This window comes from Hylobates moloch, unplaced genomic scaffold, assembly GCF_009828535.3.
Source record: "Hylobates moloch isolate HMO894 unplaced genomic scaffold, HMol_V3 SCAFFOLD_1, whole genome shotgun sequence".
NCBI lineage: Eukaryota > Metazoa > Chordata > Mammalia > Primates > Hylobatidae > Hylobates > Hylobates moloch.
Window position 1 is genome coordinate 70431837 of NW_026652276.1, and position 21780 is coordinate 70453616.

The 21780-nt window shown below is 43.8% G+C and overlaps 2 protein-coding genes across 2 annotated transcripts in view; one reads left to right on the top strand and one right to left on the bottom strand.

Annotated features, from left to right (window-relative positions):
• The window catches only part of METAP1D (methionyl aminopeptidase type 1D, mitochondrial), an 82432-nt gene extending 63487 nt beyond the window's left edge, over positions 1–18945 (bottom strand). The window contains 3 exon segments of the mRNA XM_032755369.2: positions 18520–18577; positions 18579–18810; positions 18812–18945. Of these exon segments, the coding sequence (XP_032611260.1) occupies positions 18520–18577; positions 18579–18810; positions 18812–18945 (424 nt within the window).
• Positions 14633–15152, top strand: LOC116810662 (large ribosomal subunit protein eL32). Its single transcript, XM_032755370.2, has one exon. The coding sequence runs from the start codon at positions 14680–14682 to the stop codon at positions 15085–15087; it is 408 nt and encodes a 135-aa protein (XP_032611261.1). The 5' UTR covers positions 14633–14679; the 3' UTR covers positions 15088–15152.
• Positions 18946–21780: the final 2835 nt, after the last annotated feature.

Genomic DNA, 21780 nt, shown 5'->3' on the forward strand with positions numbered 1-21780 from the left:
GAGTCTCACTCTGTCTCCCAGGCTGGAGTGCAGTGGTGAGATCTCAGCTCACTGCAACCTCCTCCTCCCAGGTTCAAGCGATTTTTCTGCCTCAGCCTCCCAAGTACCTGGATTACAGGTGCTTGCCACCACACTCGGCTAATTTCTGTATTTTTAGTAGAGACGGAGTTTCACCATGTTGGTCAGGCTGGTCTCAAACTCCTGACCTTGTGATCCACCCGCCTCAGCCTCCCAAAGTGTTGGGATTACAGGCGTGAGCCACCGCGCCCAGCCCAGTTTTAAAATTTCTTTTGTGGGACTAACCCTTATCTAATTTTCAATCCTTTTCCTTTACCTAGTGACAATTACCCAATTTCTCAAACAGTTCACTGGGTCTTATCACCTCTGATATGATGACAGCTTGAAGGGCCTCGAGTTTTTCTGCAAGTCCATTTTTTTTTCTCTATTAAATTCTAGGTAAGACAACACTGTTAATCTTTGAAGACTATCCATGAATCACATTTTTGTCCATATTCCTAATTTTTTCTTTAACTTTTTTTTGCCCTAATACTTCATGTCTGGTAATTTTATTAGTCAGAAATCTACCACTTACCACTCACGGGATGAAAAAAGCACAGCCCTTACCCTGAGGGAACTTACAGTTTAATACAGGTGAAGGTGAGCCACCTTTATATATATATATGTATGTATGAAAGGTTTTATATATATATATATATATACACATATATACATATATATACACATATATATACATATATATATGTCTGTCTTGTTCCATGAAAGGTTTTATATATGTGTATATATAAAATATGTGTGTGTGTGTGTGTGTGTGTGTGTGTGTGTGTGTCTGTGTATATATATATAAAACCTTTCATGGAACAAGACAGACTCTTGGAGATTTAAAATATGGCAACAGAAATGAAAACCTCAATTGAAGGGATAGAGAAGAAACTTGAGGAACTCCTCCAGAAGAGAAAGGAAACAGACCAAGTCCAGAGGGGATCTGGGAATTAAAGAATCACACAAATGAACATGATTTTAAAATGTGATATATGTTACAAAGAAGACGCATAGACCACAATGACAGAATATATCTGAGGCCCCTCCTTTGGGTAGAGAGGTCAGGAAATCCCTCTCTTAAAGTGACAATGAGATGAAGACCTCAAGAACAAGCAGGAATTAGCCAGATGAAGAGCTGGGGGAAGATGGTTCAAGCATGAGGAATAGCATATGCAAAGATCCCAAGGAGGAAAGGGCCTAGAGAATTACAGCACCTGAGGGGCAGGCCAGTGGACAGGAGTGGAAGGACTGGAGACCAGAGTGAAGGGATGAGGCCAGAGAGCCTTGGGGGTCAGGAACTTACAGTGACTACGTGAGAAGCCAAGAAAAGATTTTAAGGGGGAGTGAAATGATCCAATGTACTTTTAAAATTTATTTTATTCTATTTTCATATTTTTCTTTCTTTCTTTCTTTTTTTGGGGGGTGGGGGCAAGGTCTGGCTCTACCGCCCAGGCTGCAGTACAGTGGCGCCATCCTGGCTCACTGCAACCTCCACCTCTCCAGCTCAAGCAATCCTCCCACCTCAGTGTCCCAAGTAGCTGGGATTACAGGTGCACACCACCACGCCCAGCTAATTTTTGTATTTTTTTGTAGAGACAGGGTTTTGCCATGTTGCCCAAGCTGGTCTCGAGCTTCTGGGCTGAAGCCATCCACCTGCCTTGGCCTTCCAAAGTGGTGGGATTACAAGCGTGAGTCACCGCACCTGGACTATTTATATATATATATATATATATATTTTTTTTTTTGAGACAGGGTCTTACTCTGTCACCCAGGCTGGAGTGCAGTGGCATGATCTCAGGTCACTGCAACCTCCAACTCCTGGGTTCAAGCAATTCTCCTGCCTCAGCCTCTTAAGTAGCTGGGATTACAGGCACATGTGACCACGCCCAGCTAATTTTTTTTTTTTTTTGGTAGAGACGGAGTTTCACTATATTAGCCAGGCCGATCTTCAACTCCTGACCTCAAGTGATCTGCCCGCCTCAGCCTCCCAAAGTGTTAAGATTACAGGCATGAGCCACCATGCCCAGCTCTCTATTTTTACAGTTTTAAGACACAGAGTCCCACGCTGTTGCCTAGGCTGGAGTGCAGTGGCACAATCATAGCTCACTGCAGCCTTAAACTCCTGGGCTAAAGCAATCCTCTGCCTCAACCTCCCGAGTAACTACATGCACATGCCACCATACCCAGCTAATTTTTAAATGTTTTATAAAGATGGGGATCTCACTATGTTGCCCAGGCTGGTCTTGAACTCCTGGCCTTAAGCGATCCTCCCACCTTGGCTTTCCAAAGTGCTGGGATTACAAGCGTGAGCCACCATGTCTGGCCACAATGTACTTTTTCAAAGGTCACTTGACTGCAGCGTGGAGAATAAACTGGAGGAAGTATAATAGTTTAATAGGCAGTATTTTAATGACCATACAACGGCCCATCTCAACTTATGAATAAATCATAATTTACTGAATCATTTCTCTATTTTATTGGACATTTAGTTTATTTCCAGTTCTTTGCTAATATTAATACAAGCAACACTGTAATAAGTATTCTTGAACCTAAATCTTTGGCAGCACCTCTAATTATTTTCTTTCTTTTTTTTTTGAGACAGTCTCGCTGTCGCCCAGGCTGGAGTGCAGTGGTGCGATCCCAGCTCCCTGCAACCTTCACCTCCTGGGTTCAAGTGATTCTCCTGCTTCAGCCTCCAAAGCAGCTGGGATTACAGGTAGGCGCCACCATGCCTGGCTAATTTTTGTATTTTTAGCAGAGACGAGGTTTCGCCATTTTTGGCCAGGCTGGTCTCAAATTCCTGACCCCTGGGATTACAGGCGTGAGCCACCGCACCCAACTTAATTATTTTCTAAATATAGATTTCTAGAAGTGGAATTAAGTAAATAAGTTAAAGGGTATGAAATTTTGTGGCTATTTTATAAAAATTGTTTTTAAAAGATAAAGATTTTGATCATTAAATATAAAAAATCTACTTTGCAAAATGGGTATCTTTTCACCTATCCAGTCAAATTATATCAGCAGAAATGTGCTTTAAAAAGATGAAAAACTAGGCCGGGTGCGGTGGCTCATGCCTGTAATCCCAGCACTTAGGGAGGCTGAGGTGGGCGGATCACAAGGTCAGGAGTTCAAGACCATCCTGGCTAACATGGTGAAACCACATCTCTACTAAAAGTAAAAAAAATTAGCTGGGCGTGGTGACGGGTACCTGTAGTCCCAGCTATTCGGGAGGCTGAGGCAGGAGAATTGCTTGAACCCAGGAGGTGGAGGTTGCAGTGAGCCGAGATTGCGCCACTGCACTCCAGCCTGGGCAACAGGGCGAGACTCCGTTTCAAAAAAAGAAAAAAGATGAAAAACTATCTGGATGCAAAAATTACCACATTTTAAAAAATAAGTGGCAAGATAGTCATCAAATCCAATACTGTCCAACTTCTTGGTCAGAATAGGCCACATTTTAAACAACCAACATGTCACAAGCAGGCTATGCCTCTGAATCAAATGACTACACCTTTGGGACAACCTAAAATAATCCCACTGTAATGTAATATGCTTAGTATATATCTCTTTGTGTTTTTATAATAATAAATTTCTGGCCAGGCACGGTGGCTCACGCCTGTAATCCCAGCACTTTGGGAGGCTGAAGTGGGCAAATCACCTGAGTTCAGGAGTTCAAGACCAGCCTGGCCAACATAGTGAAACCCTGTCTCTATTAAAAATACAAAAATTAGCCAGGCGTGGTGGCAGGTGCCTGTAATCCCAGCTACTTGGGAAGGCTGAGGCAGGAGAATCGCTTGAACCCAGGAGGTGGAGGTTGCAGTGATCCAAGATCGTGACACTGCACTCCAGCCTGGGTGACAGAGATTCCCTCTCAAAAAAAAAAAGTAGGCCAGGCACAGTGGCTCACGCCTGTAATCCCAGCACTTCCGGAGGCCGAGGCAGGCAGATCACTTGAGGTCAGGAGTTCGAGACCAGCCTGGCCAATATGGTGAAACCCCGTCTCTACTAAAAAATATAAAAAATTAGCTGGGCGTGGTGGTGCACACCTGTAGTCCCAGCTACTTGGGAAGCTGAGCCAGGAGAATCGCTTGAACCCAGGAGGCAGAGGTTGCCGTGAGCCGAGATCACGCCACTGCACTCCAGCCTGGGTGACAGAGCAAGACTCTGTCTCAAAAAAAAGAAAAAAAAAAAGTAATAATAATAAGTTTATTTGTTATAAATACATTTACAAATTGGAAAAAATGCTTCATCAGACTGTGTCTCCCAATGCTGTGCATGGTCACATTCTGCCAGGCGAAGCTGTCGTTTTGCTCTTTCTATTCTCTCACATGTGGCCTCTTTCACACGCAAATTTCCCTCTTTTGTTCCTCATTTCAGTGACCAGCATCTGCATACCCAAGCCCCTTTATGTCCTTGCCTACTTCTTCTCCCTGCCATCCTGTCTTTGTATACAGGCCTCATCACCCTCATATTCTGACATATTTATTTTCTCTCCCACGGATGTGATCCTCCTCTCTCCCACACTCCTTCGCTCTCACTTTCATCTTCCCTCAGACTCCTGAGACCTGTCACCTTTCCTCTCCCTTCTCTAACAACTCCTGCCCCCGGTCCTAGTTCAGGGAAGAACTGTTAAGTCAAGAAATCTGCCAAGGTGGCTGAGGGGACAACTGGGGCAGATGCGTAGATGCTGGGCATGAGGACACCAGGTGGCCAGGCTGAGTTTCCCAGGCCTCTGAGGCAGGAGGGGGTGGACCTGAACTAAAAGACGGGGCCAACGAAGCCGGGGACAGAGGCCAAGTCCTGCTGCTCGACAGCCGGAGCGCGCACACAAGCCACCCGGAAATGCTCTGTGGCCTGGATGGGCTCTGAGAGTTGCCAGTTGGACATACTGACCTAGACAAGCAATTATCCGTGTTCAAGGTCTGCTGCACAGATCATACACTCTTGTAAACTAGGCTAAATCCCCTGTTATGAGTTACTGATTTTTCTTCCCCTAAATTCTCCAGATTTACAGTCACAATAAGAATTGGAAAACAAATCAGACAAGGGTACTGAACATTTGACACATACCAAACATGAGACTTAATGTTCTTTTATGTACTTTTGGAAACAAACCAGTTATTCAGTGAACGCTGGGAGATCTAGTAGGTATGTTTAATGAGAATTTGTACCGGGAAGGAATTTGAGATCAAGGTCAGGAATGATTAATATGCATGCAGGAAGTCATCAACATTTAAGCATAAGCAGTATGAATCTCATTAAATCTTCAATAGCTTCCTATTGCCTGAAGGAACTGGTGGTATTCTAATGATTAAAGCAGTAACATTAAGGTAGAAAACAGCATTAGAAAATTAATCTGACCCTCATGAAACAAGCTACCCCAAAATACTAAGCCACTAAAACTGGCTTTGCAAGACTCTCTTCTGCAGCTGTGATTTTTCTTTGAAGTGCAGTGTCTCCTTCCGTTGAGTTAGAAGGCTTTGGTAAAGTGACCAGTGACAGAGGTGTTCGAGGGCTCTCTTTTTTAAATCTAGATAATTGATAATCTCCCCCACGCTTCACCCCATGGGTGAAGCCATCACACTGCTATCTAGCTGTTTGTCCTGTCTCCCACTCACTGGCCCCAGAACAGCCTTCTCCTGCTGTGTCCCTCACTCCCTTTTCTGATTGCAGTGCCCCTGCGCTCGGGCGATGTCCTGAACAGCTGCAATGCGCAGAGCATAACATAGGGGAGAGAGGACAGAAGACGACAGAGAGGAGTTGTCCTTTGAAATATCAATTCTTAAAGAGGTTGGTATTCAGGAGCATCAGCTAGTTTGAGGAGAATAAGGCCAGGGAGCTCTTTTCTCTCCTGACCTATTTCTATTTGATCTTAATCATAATCTTACTGATGACAGAGACAGGGTGTGTGGGGCCCCATGTCCAGAATGATCACAATGCTGACTCGAAGGAAAAACAAGGTTGTGATATATAGATTCCAAATGTGAGAGATAAAAGGATCGCAAAAGTTAACTTTCATAAAGGAATATTTCAGTACTTAATAAACGTTGTCTTGTGGATGTGGTAATTTTACCACATCCTTACCAGTTTCTTTGCTTCCCTCTGCATCTAAACATAGCCTATTTCAAAACCAAAATAAAATATATGCCCGCACAAAAACACGTACACAAATATTCACAGTAGCATTATTCATAAGAACTAAAAAGTAGAAATGACCCAAATGTCCACAAACTGGTGAATGCATAAACAAAATGTGATATACCCATACAGTGGCATATTATACAGCAATAAACTGACACATGCCACAATAGGGATGAACCATGAAAACATCATGCTAAATGAAAGAAGCCAGTCACAAAAGACTGCATGTTGTATGATTCCATTATATGAAATGTCCAGGAGAGGCAAATCTATAGAAACAGAAAGATTAGGCTGGGCACGGTGGCTCACGCGTGTAATCCCAGCACTTTGGGAGGCCGAGGTGGGAGGATCACAAGGTCAGGAGATCGAGACCATCCTGACTAACACAGTGAAACCCCGTCTCTACTAAAAATACAAAAAATTAGCTGGGCGTGGTGGCGGGCGCCTGTAGTCCCAGCTAGTCCGGAGGCTGAGGCAGGAGAATGGCATGAACCTGGGAGGCAGAGCTTGCAGTGAGCCGAGATCACGCCACTGCACTCCAGCCTGGGTGACAGAGCAAGACTCCGTCTCAAAAAAAAAAAACAAAACAAAAAACAAACAAAAAAAAACCACACTAGTGGTTGCTTAAGGATGAGGGGATGGGCAGATTGGGGAGTGATTGCTAATGGGTAAGAAGTTTCTCTTTGGGGTGATAATAATGTAAAACTTATTGTGGTGATGCTTGCACAACTCTTTGAATATACTAAAAAATCACTGAATTATACAACTTAAATAGATGAACTGTATGGACTGTGAATTATATCTCAAAAAAGTTGTTAAGATTGAACAGGTAGGCTGGGCGCAGTGGCTCACGCCTGTAATCCCAGCACTATGGGAGACTGAGGCGGGCAGATCACTTGAGGTCAGGAGTTTGAGACCAGCCTGGCCAACATGGTGAAACCCCACCTCTACTGAAAATACAAGTTAGCCAGGTGTGGTGGCACGTACCTGTAATCCCAGCCACTCATGAGGCTGAGGCAGGAGAATCGCTTGAACCTGGGAGGCAGAGGTTGCAGTGAGTGGAGATCGAGATCATGCCACTGCACTCTAGCCCGGGTGAAAGATCAGAGACTTCATCTCAAAAAAAAAAAAAAAAAAAAAAACAATGGGCAGGTGAATCACTTGAGGTCAGGAGTTCAAGACCAGCCTGGCTAACACGGCGAAACCCCGTCTCTTACTAAAAATACAAAAACTAGCCAGGCAAGGTGGCACACACCTACAATCTCAGCTACTCAGGGGGCTGAGGCAGGAGAATCACTTGAACCCGGGAGGCACAGGTTGCAGTGAGCTGAGATTGCACCACTGTCCTCTAGCCTGGGCGACAGAGTGAGACTCTGTTAAAAAAAAAAAAAAGAGAGAGAGAAAGGAAGGAAGAAAGGAAAAAAGTAAAAAAAAAAAAAAAAAAGGGGGGGCCGGGCGCGGTGGCTCACGCTTGTAATCCCAGCACTTTGGGAGGCCGAGGTGGGCAGATCACGAGGTCAGGAGATCGAGACCATGGAGAAACCCCGTCTCTACTAAAAATACAAAAAATTAGCCGGGCATGGTGGCGGGCGCCTGTAGTCCCAGCTACTCGGAGAGGCTGAGGCAGGAGAATGGCGTGAACCCGGGAGGCGGAGCTTGCAGTGAGCCGAGATCGCGCCACTGCACTCCAGCCTGGGTGACAGAGCGAGACTCCGTCTCAAAAAAAAAAAAGGGCGGGGTGCAGTGGCTTACACCTATAATCCTAGCACTCTGGGAGGCCAAGGTGGGCAGATCAATCACTTGAGCCTAAGAGTTCAAAGCCAGCCTGGGCAACATGGTAAAACCCCATCTCTACAAAAAATGCAAAAAATTAGCTGGGTGTAGTGGTGTGCGCCTGTAGTCCCAGCTACTTGGGGGGCTGAGGTGGAAGGATCACTTGGGCCTGGGAGATCGAGGCTGCAGTCAGTTGAGATTGCACCACTGCACTCCAGCCTGGGTGACAAAGTGAGACCCTGTCTCAAAAAAAAAAAAAAGAAGGGACAAAAAACCCCTCCACAATTCTCTACAACCACCACCAACTGTCACTTTTCACAAGCTCCTTCTACTGCTAAATTTTGCTCCAAGCCGCCATCATCCCTAGTGGCCAAATTCACTGATATTTACTTAGTCATCCTGTAATTTCATCTTAGAGACTCTTTTCCCTATTAGGTTCTCTGTTCCTGCCAACTCCTCCTTTTCTGCTTTGATGGCCCCTTCCCTTCCTCTGGTCTCCTTTCCAGCAAACAACCAGGTCATGATGATTTCTCCTCTGTACCATTTCCTTGGCATCCATCTCTCCCTTTCCATCCTGCAGTCATTACCCTAGTTCAGGTCCTTCTGTTTCTGCCACTATCTTCTAACTGACTGCAATGGCTTTCCCTCTCCAATACATTCAGAACACACCAGCAGCAGATTAAAATGGAGACACCATCTCACTTTCTTGTTAATCCTCTCTTACCCTAGTCTTCTACTCTAACATTAAGGTATAGTAAGAATTTCTTAAATTCCATATATTAGAAATGCTACTTCCGTCAATAGCTCTTCTATCTTGAATCTTGCAATCCTGCCTCACAATTTCAACACTCCATGACATTTCATATACTTTCAGAAAATTAAAGAAGTAGATACACAATTAAAAATAAACCCATATAAAAAAAATTAACCCATATAATGACCCTAAACAAAAATTCATTGGTCACTTTTGGACGATAAACCTGTTACAGTAGTCTCCTCTTAGATAAGAGTTTCAGTTATCCAAGGTCAATCAAAGTCTAAAAATATTAAATAGAAAATTCCAGGCCGGGCGCGGTGGCTCACACCTGTAATCCCAGCACTTTGGGAGGCTGAGGTGGGCAGATCACGAGGTCAGGAGATCGAGACCATCCTGGCTAACACGGTGAAACCCCGTCGCTACTAAAAAATACAAAAAAAATTAGCCTGGCGTGGTGGCGGGCGCCAGTAGTCCCAGTTACTCGGGAGGCTGAGGCAGAAGAATGGTGGGAACCCGGGAGGTGGAGTTTGCAGTGAGCAGAGATCGCGCCACTGCACTCCAGCCTGGGAGACACAGTGAGACTCTCTCTCAAAAAAAAAGAAAGAAAATTCCAGAAATAAACAATTCACAAACACACTGTTCTGCACAGCGTGATGAAATCTCACACTGGCCCACTCCATTCTGCTCAGGACATGAATCCTCACTTTTGTCAGCAGGTCCACACCCTGCACATTAGCGACCCATTAGTCATCCACATCCTCTGCTTCTGACATCATGTCATGGCTTAGTGATCCAGGATCACCTGAAGCAGATGATTCTCCTTCAGACATGTAGTCTAAAACTACATCACAATGCCTTCTCATTCACCTCACTTCATCACGTAAGCATTTTATCATCTCACATCATCATAAAAAAAAGGGTGAGCACAGTGCAAAAAGATATTTTGAGAGAAAGGCCACATTCACCTAACTTTTATTACAGTATATGGTTACAATTGTTCTATTTTTAGTGATTGTTCTTAATTTCATACGCTGCCTAATTTATAAATTAAACCTTACCACAGAAATGTGTGTATAGGAAAAAGCATAGTACAGCATCATGCAGGGTTGAGTACCATCTGTGGCTTCAGACATCCACTGGGGGTCTGGGAACATACCCCCATTGGAGAAGCGGGGAACTATGGTATTTTAAAAACTGATAAATAAAGAGAACAAACCATTTAACTTTCCTTGCTGGGACAGGGCCTGTCAGGGTAATGAAATACTTCATGAGAAAGTTTCTCTTTGTAGATGTTTTCTAGCTGATAAATAAAGAAGGAGCAATTAAAATATTGTCATTTGTAAACTCCTAATGAGCCAGGTAATGATCGCCAATGGCCACTAATGTCTCCAATGTCTCCAGGCCACAATGTCTCCAGCAACACCACTATGAAGTACTTGTACCAAAAAATGTCTAACTTAAGTCAGGCCTTGGATCTAACTACCATTTTATAGAGGAACATCTTCAACAAGCCCTGTGGAATACAATACAATCAGCAAAATCCACAAAATGCAAAGCTCCACATTACCAACAGACTAACCAGTTGCTTCAACAAATAATTTTCAAAAAAAAAAAAAAGGGAAAGTAAACTTATATAAAAAAAATAATAATATCTGGCTGGGTGCGGTGGCTCATGCCTGTAATCCCAGCACTTTGGGAGGCCGAGGTGAATCACTTGAGATCAGGAGTTGGAGACCAGCCTGGCCAACATGGTGAAACCCCGTCTCTACTAAAAATACAAAAATTAGCCGGGTGTCGTGGCACGCGCCTGTAATCTCAGCTACACAGGAGGCTGAGGCAGGAAAACTGCTTTAACCCAGGAGAAGAAGGTTGCAGTGAGCTGAGAATGCGCCACTGCACTCCAGCCTGGGCAACAGAGACTCTGTCGCAAAAAAAACAAAATTAATATCCTTTTCCATCCATTCCAGCATAACTGGTACTAGAATTCCCACCTGTCTTAACCAATTAGACAAAATATGTGAAGCAACTATATCTTGGCACTGGATATTAGGCAATGCAGGACCATGAACCTTAAAAGAAAACAATACAACACATGAGCCCACACTGGCCTCAGCCACCCCCTAGAACTAACAGCAAAACACAAATAGATCCATCCTAACAGAGAATAAAAACCGGGCCTGAAAGAATCAGATTTAACAAATTGCCTGGCAGTTCTTTAAAACATATGTTAAAGAAAAACAACATAATCTCCACCAAGATATTATCTGTCATGCCACTTATAAAATTAAATATTACATGATTAGCCAGACATAGTGGTGTGCGCCTATAGACCCAGCTACTTGGAAGGCTGAGGCAGGAGGATTGCTTGAGCCCAGGAGTTTGAGGTTGCAGTGAGCTATGATTGTGCCACTGCACTCCAGCCTGGGTGACAGAACAAGGCCCTTCTCTAAAAAAAAAAAAAAATTACATGACATGGGAAGCAGCAGGAAAATGTAATGTACAATAAAAAAAAAAAAAAGCAGTCAATAAAACAAAAACAGACTCTGAGGGGGCCCAATAATAGAATTAACAGACTTTTAAAACGCTGTTATAAATATGTATGTTCAAGTACTTAAAGGAAAAGATGAACATAATGAGTGAACACGTGGGAAATCTCAACAGAGAAATGGAAATTGTAATGCAAATTCTAGAACTGATATGTACAACATAAGAAGAAAAAAACGGCTCCCTATCTTTTAGAGATACACGGTAAAAAATCTACAGATGAAATAATGTATCTGGAACGTGCTTCAAAATAATCCACCTGTAAGGAGGCAAAGTAACTGGGAGTATAGATGTAACAATAGTGGCCATAGGTTGATGACTTTTGTAACTAGATGATGGCTACATGGGAGTTCATTGTACTATTGTCTCTACTTTTGCATTATGTTTAACTGACTCCATGTTCAAAAGCTAAAAAAGAAAATTCAGTCTCCACAAGAACAAGCTGTTTCAGCTATAAAACAAGATGTTGTTCAAATGAAGATCTGCATACACATAATACTTCTCCCATCTTTGCCAAGTTCCCTAAGATATGTAGCATCCACACTGATTTTTATGGATTTCCAATGCTAGAGGAAAGTGGGTATTTCATAGAAACTATAAATATTGGCCAGGCGCAGTGGCTCACGCCTGTAATCCCAGCACTTTGGGAGGCCAAGGCAGGCGGATCACGAAGTCAGGAGATCGAGACCAGCCTGGCTAACATGGTGAAACCCCATCTCTGCTAAAAATATAAAAAATTAGCTGGGCGTGGTGGCAGGTGCCTGTAGTCCCAGCTACTCCGGAGGCTGAGGCAGGAGAATGGCATGAACCTGGGAGGCGGAGCTTGCATTGAGCCGAGATCACGCCATTGCACTCCAGCCTGAGTGACAGAGCGACACTTCGTCTCAAAAAAAAAAAAAAGAAACTATAAATATCTAGTTGTATGTCATACTCTGTGTGTATAAGTTATATACACTTAGACACACGTATACACATATACAGAAATGTTGATATTTTATTTACAAAATGTGAGTAGCTTATATTGTTTTATAACTTGCTTTTCCAAAATAATGTATTTTGTGGACATCATTCCATACCAACAAATGCAGGTCAATATATTTTTTTTTAATGACTGCAAAGCATTCATCACTGAGGGTCTATATGCCCTGGAATATACATTGAAATTTCATAATTTCAATGGAAGACAGTAACTATTTGTAGTACAGAAAGCTGTTTCACATCAACCAATGAGTAGATAAATAAAATGTGGTATACATGGTGGCTTATGCCTGTAATCCCAGCACTTTGGGAGGCTGAGGTGTGTGGATCATTTGAGGTCAGGAGTTTGAGATCAGCCTGGCCAACATGGTGAAATCCCGCCTCTACAAAAAAATACAAAAATTAGCGGAGCATGGTGGCGGGTGCCTGTAGTCCCAGCTATTCAGGAGGTTGAGGCAGGAGAATTGCTTGAACCCGGGAGGCGGAGGTTGCAGTGAGCCAAGACTGCGCCACCGCACTCCAGCCTGGGTGACAGAAAGACTCTGTCTCAAAAAAAAAAAAAAAGATATATATATAATACAGACACCATGGAATACTACTCAGACATAAAAAGGAACAAAATAATGTCTTTTGTAGCAACTTGGATGGAACTGGAGGCCATTATTCTAAGTGAAGTAACTCAGGAAAAGAAAACCAAATACTGTATGTTTTCACTTATAAGTGGGAGCTAAGCTATGAGGATGCAAAAACATACAGAGCCATATAATGAACTCTAGGGACACGGGGGTGAAGGATAAAAGAAAACATATTGGGTACAATGTACACTGCTTGGGTGATGGGTGCACTAAAATCTCAGAATTCACCTCTAAAGTATTCATCCATGTAACGACAAACTACCTGTACCCCAAAAACTATTGAAATAAAACATAAAATAAATAAATAAGAAAGAAAGAAAACTGTTTCACAGCCTGGGCAGCATGATGATAACCTGTCTTTATGAAAACAACAAAAAATTAGCTGGGTGTGGTGGTGTGCGCCTAGCCACTCAGGAGGTTGAGGTGGGAGGACTGGTCGAGCCCAGGAAGTTGAGGCTGCAGTGAGCTGTGACTGTGCCACTGCACTCCAGCCTGCGTGACAGAGTGAGACCCTGAAAAAAAAAAAAAAAAAAAGGAAGGAAGCAAGGAAGCAAGGAAGGAAGGAAGGAAGGAAGCAAGCTAGCTGTTTCAAATAGAGGAAAACACATACAAGTATGTATGGATTTAGGAACACTTAGGACTTTACAGCCATGGTTTCATTGTAAGTATTTCTTAATCTGTGTAGTAACATGCCATATTATAATAGAATTGGAATGTATTTGTTAAAAGATGTCATATGGCAAAACTCCATTTCCATTCTCTGGTTGTCAACAGGAGTGTAGTCTAAGTAATAGGAAGTTAAACTTAGGAATGTTAGCATTTTCCAAATCACCCATGAATTGCATCCCAAAAGTTTAATTGTAAGTTGGTTTGGCGGCTGGGCACGGTGGCTCATGCTTGTAATCCCAGCACTTTGGGAGGCCGAGGCAGGTGCATCACCAGAGGTCAGGAGTTCGAGACCAGCCTGGCCAACATGGCGAAACCCCCGTCTCTACTAAAAATACAAAAATTAGCCAGGCATGGTGGCAGATGCCTGTAATTCCCACTACTCAAGAGGCTGAGGCAGGAGAATCACTTGAATTTGGGCAGCAGAGGTTGCAGTGGGCCAAGATCACACCACTGCATTCCAGCCTGGGCAACAGAGCAAGACTCCGTCTCAATTAAAAAAAAAAAAAAAAGTTGGTTTGGCAAAACTGAGCAGACATTTTCCTGCAGAAGCTATACAAGATAGCAAGGATCTCAGGGCAGTTGGCAAAAGTTTAAAGTACTTAACTCATGATGTATAACAGCCCCTCCCCTGCCTGGATATTACATTTTTGAAAAACTACTAAGGTAACAAAATTCTCAGTGGAGGAGTCTAGGGCCTTACAGTCACAAGTGAACAAAAGTACTTGTAAGTTTTTTTTATATTTGTTAAAAATAAGTAAATGGCCAGGTGCGGTGGTTCATGCCTGTAATCTCAGCACTTTGCGAGGCTGAGGTAGGCGGATCACTTGAAGCCAGAAGTTCAAGAGAGACCAGCCTGGCCAACATGGCAAAACCCCGTGTCCACTTAAAAATAAAAAAATTAGACAGGCGTGGTGGTGGGCACCTGTGGTCCCAGTTACTCGGGAGGCTGAGGCAGGAGAATTGCTTGAACCCGGGAGGCAGAGGTTGCAGTGAGCCAAGATCGCACCACTGCACTTCACCCTGGGCTACAGGGCGAGACTCTGTCTCAAAAAAAAAGAAAGAAAATATGCCGCTCTCTTCCTCGGCGCTGCCTACGAAGGTGGCAGCCATCTCCTCCTCGGCATCATGGCCGCCCTCAGACCCCTTGTGAAGCCCAAGATCGTCAAAAAGAGAACCAAGAAGTTCATCCGGCACCAGTCAGACCGATATGTCAAAATTAAGCGTAACTGGCGGAAACCCAGAGGCATTGACAACAGGGTTCGTAGAAGATTCAAGGGCCAGATCTTGATGCCCAACATTGGTTATGGAAGCAACAAAAAAACAAAGCACATGCTGCCCAGTGGCTTCCGAAAGTTCCTGGTCCACAACGTCAAGGAGCTGGAAGTGCTGCTGATGTGCAACAAATCTTACTGTGCCGAGATCGCCCACAATGTTTCCTCCAAGAACCGCAAAGCCATCGTGGAAAGAGCTGCCCAACTGGCCATCAGAGTCACCAACCCCAATGCCAGGCTGCGCAGCGAAGAAAATGAGTAGGCAGCTTGTGTGCACATTTTCTGTTTAAATAAATGTAAAAACTGCCAAAAAAAAAAAAAAAAAAAAAGAAAATATGCCCTCTTACTTACTGTATTAGTCTGTTCTCACACTGCTATGAAGAAATTCCTGAGACTGGGTAATTTATTAAGAAAAGGGGTTAAATTGACTCACAGTTCTCGGGAGGCCTCAGGAAATGTATAATCATGGCAGAAGGCACCTCTTCACAGGGTGGCAGGAGACAGAATGAGTGCAAGCAGGAGAAAATGCCAGATGCTTATAAAACCATCAGATCTCCTGAGACTCGCTCATTATCACAAGAACAGAATGGGGGAAACTATCCCCATGATCCAATTACCTCTACCTGGTCCTGCCCTTGACACATGAGGATTATTACAATTCAAGCTGACATTTCCTTGTTCCTTCTCATATTCACTGGGATCTTGCTTAGTGGCCCCAGCTAGACCTGGGATTCCAGTGAAGCGAGGGCTGGGAGTGAGACTGAGATAGGAGAGAGTTCCTGGGGCCCCAGGGTAGGGATTCTGTACTCTGAGTAAGGGATTTCCTGCCAGCGCTAATACTTGGGAGTATTTTAGTCCCTTAAAGGCCCTTGTTACCTTCTCTCTTGGTTCCAAGAGGCTGATCTGTCTTTTCCTCTTTCCAATGTCACTACTCATAGTTTCTACCCATCCCTCCTTAGACCATGATAGAAGAGAACAAATCTTAACAGCCTCTCAATTCAGTGTACTTTTAATGAACTTAACTTTGAGTCAGGTACTGTGCTTATAAAGACAGAAAGATACACAAGACAAAGCGTCTGTTCAACAAGAATTAATAATCTAGTAAGGAGTAGAAATGGTGAGAGGAGCTAGGTAACTACTGTATACAGGGTATACTGTGACCAAAGCCACAATGAGGCGTCACAAGAGAAACCTCATGCCCTTTTTAAAAGGTTAAAAAAAAGTCTTCCTATATTTCAAGAAGAAATGATGCTCATAGATGCTGATGATAAATCCTTGTACACAAAGACTTGTAATGGATTGCTTTACATCAATCTAGACGGGTGAAAGGGGGGAAGAGAGTGGAGAGAGGAGTCTTCGTGAATTTACCCTTCATTTTCAATTCTTGGGGGCAGGGAGCAGGAAAACCTCTCTGCAATTTAAAACTAGCTATGGATAGTCCAAAAAGGGGCCCTTTCCCCATCATTAAAATAACTTCCTGATGACACATTTTTCGTCTCTCCTCTAATGAGAGGATCCACTTCTTGGTTGTTGCAACACTTTGGGATACAGTGGGATGGATTATAGGAATCAATAACTTGGCCTGACTTCCATATAATATATTTTCTCAAGACTGTCTAAACCACCAGTTTGGACTGGAACCCAGATCTTTTTTTTTTTTTTTTTCAGCTCACTACAACCTCCGCCTCCTGGGTTCAAGCAATCCTCCCACCTCCACCTCCCAAGTAGCTGGGATTACCAGCATGTGCCACCATGCCTGGCTAATTTTTGTATTTTTAGTAGAGACAGGTTTCACCATGTTGGCCAGGCTGGTCTTGAACTCCTCGCCTCAAGTGATCTGCCCGCCTTGGCCTCTCAAAGTGCTGGGTAATATTACAGGCATTAGCCATCTTGCCAGGCCTGGCACCCAGATCTTAAGAGATGTAAATTGGCTGTCTTTTCACAAGGCTACACTCTCACACTGATCTCCATTCCTCCATGCAACCAGTCCAAAATGCTCACTACATCACCTTCCCCATACACATCTCTCCCCTCAAATCCTCCTGTGGCTCCTTTCTCATCTCCACTAACACTGAAATACTGAAGTCTATTCAATTACCAACCTTCTTCCTCTCTAAAAATATCTTCCTCTTCACTTCTTTTTATTATTTTTATTTATTTATTTTTTTTCTGAGACAGAGTCTCGCACTGTCACCCAGGCTAGAGTGTAGTGGTACAATCTCAGCTCACTGCAACCTCCACCTCCCGGGTTAAAGCGATTCTCCTACCTCAGTCTCCCGAGTAGCTGGGATTACAGGCATGCGCCACCACGCCCAGCTAATTGTGTGTATTAGTAGAGATGGGGTTTCACCACGTTGGCCAGGCTGGTCTTGAACTCCTGACCTCAAGTGATCCACCTGCCTCGGCCTCCCAAAGTGCTGGGTTTACAAGTGTGAGCCACCGTGCCTGGGCTCTCTTCACTTTTTGCACACACTCATCCTGCACTGTCTCTGCTGAACTTTACACACTGACTTCTATGGAGTGACCATGTCATGCAGTACAGAGAAATGAGTCTTAAAAAAAAAAAAAAAAAGTTAGAGTCATGTTCAAATGAGCATTCTGCCTCTTACCATTTATGCGACCTTAGTCATGTTACTTAACCTCTCTAGCCTTACTGCAAAGAGAAAACAATTCCTAACTCACTGGGTTTTTGTTTTTGTTTTTGAGACAGGGTCTGGCTCTATTGCCAAGTCTGGAGTGCAGTGGTACGATCACGGCTCACTGCAGCCTCTCGACCTCCCAGGCTCAAGCGATCCTACCACCTCAACCCCCAGAATAGCTGAGACTACCGGCATGTGCCACCACGCCCGACTAATTTTTAAAATTTTTTGTAGAGACGGGGTCTTATTCATTGAGTTTTAAAAGGAAGCAAGCATATGTAAGGCTTAACACAGTATCGTGTACTTAAAAGGCACTTAATAAACAGTAGCTATTACTATGAAAATAATATTTGCCTCACAAAACTGTTCCTACATGCCTGACACTTAAGTAGCTCCTCAAAATATGATAGTTTTCCTCTTCCCCCGTCCTTGGAAAAACTTTCTAGTTCTTTCCAACAAAGATTCAGAACCTAGTTCAAATCCAACAAAGATTTCCCCAATTCTGCTGCAAACGCATTTGTATATTTACTAAAATCTCAACACTCACGCAAGATAAAACCTACTTAGAACTACCCAGACATCCTTTCTTATCGTCTTAACTTTAAGTTACTGGAAGAAAACAATCACATTTTGCAAGTCCCCAAAAGACATGCCTGCATAAAAGCTCTAGGGAAGGGAACCGGGTGTCCAGATGCATTTCAGAATTACCATAGGTTTCCTCGCTCGGCATACAGAATAAATGTTGGTTACACTAACGACACAACCGAAGTTGGGGAAAAAAACTTCAGACAATGGCCCGCAAATCTCAAGGAGTAATTGCGAAAAGATGCCACGTGGTGACGTGGTCTAGGCGGGTGATCAGTGAACAAATTTGTGCGTGTGTTCCTGTGGTGTGTGAATGTGTCATCTTGTGTGCCTGCGTGTGTTCGTAAAGACTGAAAGTACAGTCGTGTGCGCCGAGAAGTCTGAGCTCGGGTGTGCATCCCTTTGGACCCGGGTGCGTACCTAGTGAGCAACCGTGCGAACCCTCATGGGGCTGTCCTCCACGCGCTTACCTCTGCGGACGAGCAGGTGGACGCCGTTGGGCGCCGCCATGTTGGCGTCGGTCACGTGGGCCGCGAGCACTCGCTCGCCGCCCCGCCCGCTGGAGCCGGCCAGTCGCAGCCCTGCCGAAGCCCTGAGGCGTCGAGGCCGCCCGAGGGGAGCGCGCGTGCGCGCGCGGGGCTGACTGCGGGAGCCCTGGCTGAGAAGCGGCTAGGGCACCCGGGCAAGCAGCAGAACCCGCGGCCGGCTGAGTCCTCTCCAGCCGCGAGAGGCGGGCTCCAGCCGCGACTCGCGCGCTCGCTGAGCCCCCGCGCCCAGGTGGGATGGAAGAAGCCTGTCAGGTAAGCGTGGCATCCAATATTTATAGCATCAACATTTTGGTGCATGGAAACGTGAAGTTGGGCGGAAAAAATAAAGCACAATCTAGTGTTCAACATAGCACTTTGTATCGTCTGCCACTCTGTTGCAAATTATTCCCCTGGATTCAGTTGAAAGGTAAAATTTGGTTCAAAGTCACCACCTTCCCTTTTGCTGTCCCAGAATCTACATTACTCAGCAGAGACTCCAGACAACACAGGATCTGTGTGTCGCTGCAAAATCTATTCTAGGTACCCCAGTGGGTATGTTCAGGAGACTTCTCTTTCCCCAAGGACGCCTTCTGCTTGGCAGTATTAACTGGAGTCTTAATCCTAAATTTGGAGTTTAAGTATAAAAGGATGACGCCTGCCAATTGCATTGCCAAGAGATGAAGCCAACAGAAGGCCAATTGTGAATCAAATGAGGGAGCTGATGTATGCCTACTGATGATGGTGCCCATTTTTACCAAATTCACTGTCTCTCTTACCTGTGTTCTGGGGTAGATACCATCCTGTCATGGACCAGGTGTTATTCATCTTAGTAGCCTCCGTGCCCGGCACAGAACCCGAAACCCGAGGAATGTCAGGTGAAGCAATTGAACACTGCATGAAACCAGTCAAACTGAGAATGTAACCGTTTCCAGACTTTAAATGCAGTGAAGATTCATTAGGATTCTCGGTGAATGTGTGTGATGTCTTCTGATTAATTTTTAAGCACTACGCATTCTGAATAATCTAGACAATTCAGAACAATTCAGAAATAAGTTAAGGAACAAGTGCAAGCCCCTTCCTCGCCCTCTGTACACACCACAGTCCCACTCCCCAGTTAACCACCGTGTGCTCAATCGAGATCTTTGCCTTTTACACACAGGCAAATGTAAGTATTTTAAATAGAATCATATGACTTGCTTTTTCCATTCCACTCATCATAGACATCAAATCTTAGAACACTTAGTTCAAACTTATTCTTTTTAATGACTATATAATCTTGATATTTTTACTTTTAAAGAGAGTGAATGTTGGCATTTCATTAGAGGACACATGCTATAATTCTTGGAAACCTGGTTTTGGATGCTTTTGGGTCACCTTGAAAGATAAAGAGAAGTAATGCTTTCCATCAAGGTAAATAAGATGCACAAGAGTCAGAATAAAATGTACTCCTATGGGTTACTTCAAGCCCTACCTTTTGCAAACTCATTTCAATTCCAGGGAGAGCATCTCTGAATGTGGCAAGTCTGTCCTCTGTATAACTGAAGCCAGCAATCTGAGTGCAGCAAAGGAGCCTGAGAGTTAGCTGGCCACAGAGTCTTAAGAAGTGTGCAGAAAAAAGAAACCTAGACATCCCTATTCCTTAAGGTATCAAGCCCAGTTTCAAACACATCTGAAATAGAACACATGTTCATGTGACTTAACTCAGCCAACCCTTGGGAAATAAATGAATGCTTTATTCCCCTACAACTAGAAGGAAAAGGAAACACTATGAGGACCCAGGTGGCACCAGCAGTAGTGGAATCCAGTGAGGAAATCCTCAGTAAGTTCGGCATGGAATGTAGATATCTGGGATGAGCTAGAAATGAAGCAAATATGAACCTGCACAGGTGATAGCTCATCCACTGACCCTGGATCTGGCTTCTCTGATACACATCCTTCTCACAGCAGAAGGGCTAAAAGCTGCCAGCACATGTCCGCCAAAACCATCAATTTACGGGATATAGGCCGGGTGTGGTGGCTCATGCCTGTAATCCCAGCACTTTGGGAGGCGAACGCAGGCAGATCACTTGAGGCCAGCATTTCGAGACCAGCTTGGGCAACATGGTGAAACCTGTCTCTACTAAAAATGCAAAAATTAGCCAGGCATGGTGATGCACGCCTGTAATCCCAGCCACTCAGAGGCTAAGGCGGGAGAATCACTTGAACCTGGGAGGCAGAGTTTACAGTGAGCCGAGATCCTGCCACTGCACTCCAGCCTGCGCCACAGAGAAAGATTCTCTCAAAAAAAAAAAAAAAAAAAAGGGATATATACATAGTGACCAACAAGATAAAGGGCTAGATCACTGATATCTAGGATCCCTTGCAATTTTAACATTCTGTGATCTTGAGCATTAGAGTGCTTTTATTTAGATGAGTAACCACTACTGAGTCACTTCTCTACTCCATTTCTGTCCATGCTCCTATCTGTGAAATGAAGCTTAATTATATTATAGCACTTCACTGATTTGAATTCTCACCATTAGTCAGATTTTGTACTTAGGATTCTTGAATAAAAAATTGAATAGTTCAGCTGGGTGCAGTGGCTCACACCTGTAATTCCAACACTTTGGGAAGCCAAGGCAGGAGGATTGCTTGAGCCTAGGAGTTGGAGACCTGGCTGGGCAACATAGTGAGACCCTGTGTCTACAAAAAATTTAAAAACTAGCTAGATGTGGTGGCACATGCATATAGTCCCAGCTACTCGTGAGGCTGAGGCGGGAGGAGCGCTTGAGCCCAGGAGTTTGAGGCTGCAGTGAGCTGTGATTGTGCCACTGCACTGTAGCCTGGGCAACAGAGCAAGACTCTGTCTCAAAAAAAAAAAAAAGTTGAATAGCTTTTCAAAACCAGGGTTCAAGAAATAAAGGATAACTTAATACCTTCAGTTTATGTCCAAAAATTCATTCTTGAATGTTAAAATATTTTTATTAATTGTGATTATTATTTTATAGGTCTTTACCTTGATTTTCAAAAGATCATGTCTTATTCACATCTTTTAAAATCTTTTTATTTATAAAAGATATAAATCAAATAAATTCCAATATGCATATTTTTGAAAAACCCATTTTTCCTTCTTCCTTCTTGAACTTAATGATATTATAGACTTATACCATGAGTTTGTCTAAAGTTGTATATAGTTTGTAATAAAATTTAAATTATGCAGGTTCT

Coding starts and splice junctions, on each gene's coding strand:
- LOC116810662 (XM_032755370.2), top strand. CDS start 14,680: ATGGCCGCCCTCAGACCCCTTGTGAAGCCCAAGATCGTCAAAAAGAGA.